At 36.8% G+C, this 9,257-nt stretch overlaps 1 protein-coding gene across 1 annotated transcript in view; it reads right to left on the bottom strand.

The window, feature by feature from the left end:
• Positions 1–3,550: 3,550 nt before the first annotated feature.
• LOC111866165 (KICSTOR complex protein SZT2) overlaps positions 3,551–9,257 on the bottom strand; it is a gene marked incomplete at its 3' end in the record, with an annotated part of 183,834 nt that continues 178,127 nt past the window's right edge. The window contains 2 exon segments of the mRNA XM_033752148.1: positions 3,551–3,711; positions 7,626–7,839. Of these exon segments, the coding sequence (XP_033608039.1) occupies positions 3,551–3,711; positions 7,626–7,839 (375 nt within the window).

Raw genomic sequence — 9,257 nt, 5'->3', positions numbered from 1 at the left:
TTCTTTTGTTTCTACATGAAATACGTATTCCTGTAGTTAACCATTTATGAATATTTGGTTTGCTCTTTATTTTTCTTCTCGTAAAACTGGAGTAGAAAATCCTAAGATAGGTATTGAGAAAATTATTAAACATTATATTTACGTCAGTTGCTTCAAAAATATCTTCCCACATCTCAAAGCTCAGTTTGAGCTTAAAATTAGCTATAGAGTGTTTATTGAAATTCCTTATGATTTGGGTGGTATTATTTAATCCTTGTATATTAAGATTTTTAAACTTAATAATTTGGGCGTCATGGTCCGATAGGCCGTTAATATGGGGATATACATTATAATTATTGTTTTTAGACACATCTAAAAAAATATTGTCAATGGCCGTTGCTACTTCATTTTGCACTCTAGTTGGAAAATTTACAGCACTGGTTAAATTAAATGTAGACAGTAAGGTATCAAATTGCTGCTTTTTTTTACAGTTGTTATCTAGGTAGTTTATATTGAGGTCCCCACATATAATAAAATTTATATTTACATTATATAGATTATTCAGAATATTTTCAATCATCTTCAAAAACCACTGGAAATTCCCATCAGGAGACCTATAGATAGATATAACACAGATGATAGAAGTTGATAAGTTAATTTTTATGGCACAAACTTCAATGTCTTGTTCCTTGCAAAATTCTTGTAAATTAATAGTTATAAAACTTATAAATTCATGAATAAAAATGCATGTTCCACCATCTTTTAATTTTTCTCTACAGAATTTTGCTCCTAACTTATAATGTTCTATTGGTGAGCTTTCCAGTTCAAATTCCCTTAAATGGTGTTCCGTTATGCATAAAATATGAGGGAGTTCCGGGAGTAGTGAGTTTAACATTTCAGTTCTTTTGTTTCTCAGTCCCCTAATATTTTGATGGTATATCATTATATTGTCGTCTGCTTTATTAAGTTCTAAATTATTATGCCCTATCTGGGGTTTAAATTTTATATGTGAGGTATTGTGAACGTTGTTTACCATAAAAAATCATTATTCCTAATCACAGGAACTTTTTTCCGCCTATTTGATGTCCTAGGAGGAGTTACTTCAGAAATTATTGTTTCCTCATGGATGAAATTACTATTTCTTTTTTCTGGGGATTGAGTTCTGTTTCCCAATGCATCAATAGATTCTCCCTTTATTTGACCATTTTTCCATCCCAGACTAATTACACCATCATCTTTTTTCCCCAAAATATTGGGCAGTTGGGCTACTATTTGTTTTGCAATCATTTCTTTTCCTTTCCCATTTAGATGCAAACCATGTTTAGTAAATAGTTCCCTGGTGGGATTAATTTCGAGGACCATAGTATACTTGCTAATTTTTACTTGTTTCTTTAACTTCCTATTGAAGGATTTGATTTCATTATTAACACAAGAGAAGTCCACCAGATCATGTCTATGGGGAGCACTTAATATTATGAAATTTGTGTGATTGTTTGTTTCTACAAAGCTTATGATCTGATTTAAAGCTATTTTAGCCATATTCTTATTTACTTCATAGGAGCCACCACAGAACACAACCACATCACTTTTTGTTAACTTTGCTATGTCACTCATTCCTGATTTCACTATTTTCTCAGTTCCTGCACCAGGTTTGACGAAACCAATTACTTCAAAGTTCTTGTCCAATTGGTGCTTCACTTCTTTTGCCAAGCCTCTTGAGTGACTATCACCTATAATTACTATCTTATGATTTCTTTTATTTCCAACCTTTTTATTATGTTTATCCAATGTGTCCTTACATGCCGTGGTTGTACTCGATGATTTTGAAGGATCCATCATTTTTCCTTGAGTGGATTGTTGTACCTTCTGCTTCTTTACCCCAATTCTTCTGGTCGTATCCTCAGAAATATCTACTCCAGCATTATTCTCATTGAGGTTAGGTAGGGAAGCAAAGCGATTTGTAATTGTTGGTATTGGCTGGATAACATGTTTATGTTGTTTATTGCTTCTATTTCTTCTGCTGTTTGATACATTTGTCCAGTTATCAGGTTTGAAACCGGAATGATTATATTCCGAGCCCTGGTTTAAATCATGCGTAACTGAGTCTGTTTTAGTGTTTCTTTCTTCTTGTAATAACTTTATAATTTCTCTGGCCGAATAAAGTTCCAAAAGCACTTCTTCATACTTCATTTTGTTTTGGTAGCAACAATTATATACATTACCAGCAAGAACTTCTGCCGAAACGATGAAAACTGGAGTCGCTGACAGACCGTAAGTCTCATTCACTTTCAGAATTACTCATCACAATTCTGTGGCATCTGCTAATATTTTACTTAGGTCATTTATATTGAAAATTACATTGTCATTAGTTGTGAATGACTGCCATCTCCATCATCTGAAATATCAGATAATGTCCAGCATAAACTTCTGTAACCATTTCATCATCACACAACGCTATATTAGGCCACTCTAGGGTATCCATGCTCACAGGACTAAAGCAAGATGTATTTACAAACATGGAGAAGGCAAAAGTTTAAGATTACCCTAATTGAAATATCTATCAGTTGGCAGTTCCTGGCTAAAATGCTGGCGTTCTTGATTCATTATGGAGTGAAAGAACAAGTGGCACACATTAAACTATGCATCCAGGGAATTCACTGCAACCTGTATGACTGAACAAGTTGACTCAAGTGGTGATGATTCTGCAACTTGTATCTTGGAAGTGCCTGGTCTCAATCTAGGCCAGGACATCAACAATCGTGACTGAGGTATTTTGTGCTTTTCTCAGTCCTTCTAGGTAATTACAGTGCTACCTTAAATTAGGGCATGACTGCTTCCTTCCCCATCTTTTCCAATTCATTCACTGTCAACCAATCATTTGATGCCATACAGTCTGTGTTACTGACAGAATCATTCAATAAACTACAAATAAATTAACAACCTGTATGCTGTGATCAGGAAGTAAATTACAGTGTTCACTGTGGCATGTACATAAAATGTTAAAATCAGAAATCTTCCAAATACAAAACAGAGTGTTAAAAACACTACACAGTAATAAAGAATTTGCAGACAACTAGAACATATAAATCTGATTATTTATTATGCAAGATCTGGTTCACATGGCAGTGACTAAGAAAAGTACCATCTTCTGGGATGTTATGGCATATATTTTTGCTCTGCTTGCTCTTTCGCCCAATAGCTGTGGCAGAAGGGACCTCAAACACATCAGTAAACTTCTACTGGACTACATGGCATAACATCCCAGAAGACAGTACTCTTCAGTTATTTACAAAACAGGATTTTACTCATTGTGAATCATGTTATACCACAGATTTACCATGTATGGCATTGGGGTCATGATTCCTGATTGATATTTGGGAAGTATCTGGTTCAAATATGGGGTTCCACTAATTTTTGCTACCTCAGTATGCAAATGCTCTGCTAATATTTTAAAAACTTCTTCCCAAGTACCTCCAAACTCAGAATTAGTATTAGTTGTGCAACTTCTGTCTTCAATTTTAAACTTGAAGAAATGTTATTAAATATAAAATAAGTAATAATTAACAATTACATCAGAGTCAGCATCATATTTTCCATAATCAGAATCATTCAATGCTGCAACAGGGACAGGAGCCATGCGAAAGACCTCCATGTTATAGACCTTCCCGTGGCTCAGGAGGTAGCTGAACAGCTGCCGGGCAGGTGTTGTCACATCATGCACCATTAACACATCTACAGACAAATGCATCAGCATTTTCATAAATTGTATCAAAGACTCAGAACTTTCCTGAGGCTCTCATTATGTACATTAGTTCTGGTTAGCTGTATTATTATCTTTTAAGATCTATGGAGCACTATTAGTATTCTAGAGTTAGACTAGTAAGTATGTAACTTTATAAGCATCTTAGCTTCTAAGGCTATTGTTGCCTACTTCATGAGGTGTATGGAAGTTTGAAACAAAATGCATGAACAAGCAACATAAGTTAATGTGCAGACTAAAGGGATGGCAAATCTACAATGCATTTAAAAGTTAGACGTAGGGTAAAGATAAATCCTGAATAAACGATATAAATTATGTTATCACTATATGAAAACTATTACAATTACTTTACTAGTCTTATCTTAATAAGAAAAGTTAAAATGGGGTGATATACTTTGATAATTGTCATGAAGAATCTGACTAGAGCACGAGAATGTTAAGTCACATGTGTCACACTCTTAACAGAACTGAAGAAGACTTCCCTGCACTAGACAAATGTGGGTTAACTTATGTGTATATGGGTGACATTCCATATGATCAAGACTTTGTAAGAAGAAACACTGGAAACAGATAGTGGACAATATATGTCAGAGCTTCTTCTCAGCTACTGAACCCATACTGACTACTGGTAGGAAAGAACTGCAGGACAAAAATTGTTTCAGAGACCTTGGGATGATGTACAAGATGGTAGTGGAAAATTCCTGGACTATTAATGTTGTAACTGCATTGGTGGAAGATGAGAGGGGAGGCCAAGGTCACACTTCCGAAAGCCTATTGTGTCAGTCTGCCACATGACACCATGCAATGAACACGCATTGTTTTTACACAAGTGATTTTTCAACTTCATGTTTCATTTTGTCTGCAATGGATGGCAAAACTGAGCAATGTGTCTGCAACAAGTTTTGCATGAAGCTCAGTAAATCTTCTACTGAAACCCTTGAAATGCTTCATGAGGCTTTTGGGGAACATTATTTAAGCCAGACAGTGGTTTTTGAATGGCATTCATATTTCAAGGCCAATCGAGTGTCAGTTGAAGATGACAAACGTTCTGGGCTACTAAGCACCAGCAAAACGACAGAAAATGTTGAAAAATTTGGGAACTTATCGACGAAGACTGCTGCCAAACAATCCATGAGCTCTCAGACACTGCTGGGATCAGTTTTGGAGTTTGTCAGGAGATCTTAACAGAAAATGTTAATATGCACCACACTGCTCCTTCATTATGACAATGCACCTGCTCACACTTCCCTTACAACTACAGAGTTCGTGACTAACAACAACAAGGTTATAGTTCACCATCCTCCCTACTCACTGGACTTAGCCTCCTGCTTTTGCTTTGTTTCCCAAATTGAAAATTAAACTGAATGACATTTTGAAACAGTGTCTGACATCCAAAGGGAATTACAAACGGTACTCAACAGCATTAAGGAAAATTACTTCCATGGTGCTTTTGAAACATGGGGGAGAATATGTTTCCAAGGAACTATTTTGAAGGAGATAGCAACCAAAATTGAGTAAGTTAAGTCAACATTTCTGTTTTGACCTAGTCCAGGAATTTTCTGATAGCAACTTGTATGTTCTCTAACAGGTGCCTGCATTTCATGAACTGCAATCTCTCTGCTGTTCCATTTCCTACATAACCAGTTTTCTATGCAAGTGTGATATGGATACTGCACCTGATGCAATGACTGAAGGTGTTTTTATATTATGATCATTACTGGTTCATCAGCAGAAAATGGATTTATAGGTGTTAACAAATTAGTAAACATTTATTATGTGTATATGAGACAAACTCCGTCTTAAGTGCAACAATTTAATTGTAGTTCTTTCTTCTTCCCTTCCTCCACTATGAAAAAAATCATCTCCGAGTCACATATTATTACTCTATTTCAGTTACCATGAAAGAGTGATTTGTGTTGAGGAAATGTACAGTCCACATTTCATGATATCAGTAATGCATACTTGTAACAAAGAGTGTAAAAACTAAAAACTAATGTAAAGGTGTCCCTGTAACAGGATGAGGAGGCCCATAGGGATGTGAGATGTTGAGGCTCCCACATTTTCTAGACAATTGGCTCACAGACTGTGGTAAGGTTGTCAGCCCTAGGTGCCGGCCATCCTTTACCCACAAGAATATTCCAAGAATATTCCTGGTACTCATTTCTGTTAGAGGCTGAGTCAACCCCAGGGCCATACGAGGCTGGAAGGATTAGGTCAACTGAAAAAAATCCAATGACCTCATCGGGACTTGAACCTACGACCTTCCAGCTTGTAGCACAGTGACTCAACAAACTATGCTACTGCATGCCCCAACACAGTGTTACTAACATTAAAGTAGGCCACGCCATAGCTCAAGCGGTTAGTCGCTGGTTTCCCACCGCGGCGGCTCGGGTTTGATCCTGCGTCTGGTCAAGTGGCATTTGTGGTGGACGAAGTGGCACTGGGGCAGGTTTTCTCCGAGTGCTTCGGTTTCCCCTGCCAATCTTAATTCCACCAATTGCTCCACAATCTCACCCTCATCTATCATCTGGGGCTAGTATACTAGGCCAGAAGTGGCTGCAGTACAAGGGACTTAGTCCCACCCCACTAGCAAAAAAAAAAAAGTTAAAGTATTTTAGGCCCTTGGAATCAATTAGGTATTTCCCCTCTAAATTTCATATGTGACTTTAAAACCTTTATTATTAGTGAAAGATGAATGGAATTTCTGCTCTACTGCATCAGCTTCAAAGCTACTGAATTTGTGAAGCTTCTCTTAAATGCCACTGATGTCATTTACTGTTTCCAGCAGAAAATTTGTATGAATATAAGCCAAGTCAGATTTTAGCACCTTCAGTTCATTTGAGGCATTAAATATGTCTTTCAATATTGCAACAGAGGAAGCAGAGTCTGTTTCAAGTTTATTTACCATAGAATAAAGAATTTAAAATATTTTTCAATAGTACACAATGGCATCCAACCGGACTGCCCACACATGTAGTTACTGGAGTTTGGGTGAAAAGGTGTGTCTGGAACTTTGTTTTTAAAGAACTCTATTCTAGCTGGTACTTTTACAAAGATTTTCATCACATTAGCTATTAATAATGTCTTGGAGAATGGATTCTGTCTTCAGGTAAAACTTACTTAGTTGGGCTGAATCGATAGAGCTAATCCCCATCTCCAGACACCTGCACCAACACTAGAGAGGGTATACAAACCAAGCACAGCAAAAACCATCTGCAAGAGTTAAGGCAAAACTTTAAAACATTAAAAAGCTCGATACATAAGAGGCCTAGCACCAGAATACTATCAAAATAGAAGTCATCACTGGAGAGATAAATTCCCTGTATGGTACAAAAATTAGTGTGGTTTATGTTGGTACCATACAGAGAATTTATCTCTCCAGTTATGACTTCTATTCTGATAGTATTCTGGTGCTAGGCCTCTTATGTGTGGGGCTCTTTGATGTTCTGCCTTAACTCTTGCAGATGGTTTGTGCTGTGCTTGGTTCATCTACCCTACCTTGTGTTGGTGCAGGTGTCTGGAGATAGGGAGTAGCTCTATTGATTAGGCCAAACTGAGTAGGTTTTACCTGAAGATGGAGGTAGAACCCAGTATCAGAAATGTTGTGTTTTAAATAAAACAGGATGATGGATAATGTCCAGAAACATAATAATTGTATTCACATTCTCTGTTGTGAGAACCTCAACTCCACTTCATTTTTGTCTGCTGTCACTTGTCAGATAAACAAAATCTGCTGCTGAAAAACCATACTCTGTAGCAACAGTGAAAACTATTTTAGAAATACATGGCTTACTTGGTGAACAGTGACATAAGTAGCTGCCTAAAGGCAATCATGAGTGAAATTATGTTAGTAAATAGTCTCAAATGTAACTATTCAAAATATTACCTGCATGCACTAGGTTTCTTGCAAAGTTTGGTGCCTTCGAGTAATACTTCAGAAAGTCATCAAGGAAATGGGTGAGATTATAGCCTTGCTTCAAAATAGCTTGGTGTCCAGACACATAGCTATGGATACTACGAAGGTGATAGTCATATGTAAATGAATGCAGGTGCATGAGGATTTTAATCTTGTCACATTCATCCAGGAAGCTCAATGTAAACTGCAAACATAGACAAAGTACATTACAATTAACGTTTTGGCACCAATTTACAGACCCTGTACAATAAAAGTCAATTACAATGCCAGTTTGTGATATTTATGACAGCAACAATTCTACTAAATTCTTTATTTATTAAAAAGTGAGTTCAACAGCCTGGAGGTCAATTACAGAGTCAATACAAATACTGCTATGCTAGCACTTAGGAGAGACTCATTTCTGCTGGGATACATTAGGAGCTCACCCTTCTGTAGGTGTGACATGATTTCTCCCAGCACCAGTACAGCTCCATGCCAATGGTATGAGTGCAGGTGGTCTGAGAGTTTGTAAGGATGGGGTGACTGCAGGGTACATAGATTGAAAGCTTTGCTACACTTTAAATTACTTAAGCTTTACAGCAGAACATATACCATATTTTGTCAGAATGTTAGGGTGCAAAATGAGAACCTATGGGAAGCCCCAGATTTTGGGTGTTGGTCAGTGGTTCACTACTGACCTTTCAGGAAAGTATATATTCTTACTGCTTGTTGACTTCAGGTCATTTTCTTGTGGGGAGGGTAGTCATCAGACTCAATGCCACTTAGTGCCATGACGAGTCCTTTGTTCATCAGTCTGAAGCTACTGAACATACTGTCTTGTGTCTTAAGGGTCTTGATCTGGCTCAGATTCCTATTAGGTTGATTCTTAGGTGCAGTATTTTTTATAACTTTTGGGTATGTGATGATATTTTTGTGTTACCTTGTAATTTTATTTGATACACCTGGAAAGTAGGGTTTGATATGGATTACATAGTTCATTCTAAATTCATTCCGTGATCTATCTTGAATGTATCAGCTTTCCTTCTAGTATACAGGGTGATTCACGAAGTTATACCCCCACTTAGGGAGGGCATTCCTGAGGTAATTTGGAACAAAAAATGTTAATATACTAATGGTATCCAACTCATAATTAAAGAGATACAGTAATTTGAAAACTGGCGAAAAATCTTTTCTTCTTCGAATTTCAGTCAAAACAAATTAGAAATACAATACAAACACTTTTTAAATCGTTAATGTTTTAGGAAAGAAGCATTCTAAAACCATTTTTTTTTAAATTTCTTAATTTTGCATTGCGCAACATTTTTCATCGATTTTATGTTACAAAATTACATTATTTTCAGCATCCCATTCTGTAAACATACAAATGGTTGCATATCACACCCTCCTATCAATCAGTTTCCTTTCAACTGTAGTGCTTTGGAAGACGACTGGATTTACATAAGATTTTCAAAAATTTCTCCCTGCATGTCAACACAACACATCGCACGCATATGAATTGCGCTCACAGCATTTCGCAGTTCCACACGTTTGTTCCTTATTGTCATCGCCATGTCCAGAATATGTTCAAGCAATGCTTCACGTGTTTGTACCTTTCCCTGGTAC

This window comes from Cryptotermes secundus, unplaced genomic scaffold, assembly GCF_002891405.2.
Source record: "Cryptotermes secundus unplaced genomic scaffold, Csec_1.0 scaffold599, whole genome shotgun sequence".
Classification (NCBI taxonomy): Eukaryota; Metazoa; Arthropoda; class Insecta; order Blattodea; family Kalotermitidae; genus Cryptotermes; species Cryptotermes secundus.
This window is presented reverse-complemented; position numbering and strand designations above follow the sequence as displayed.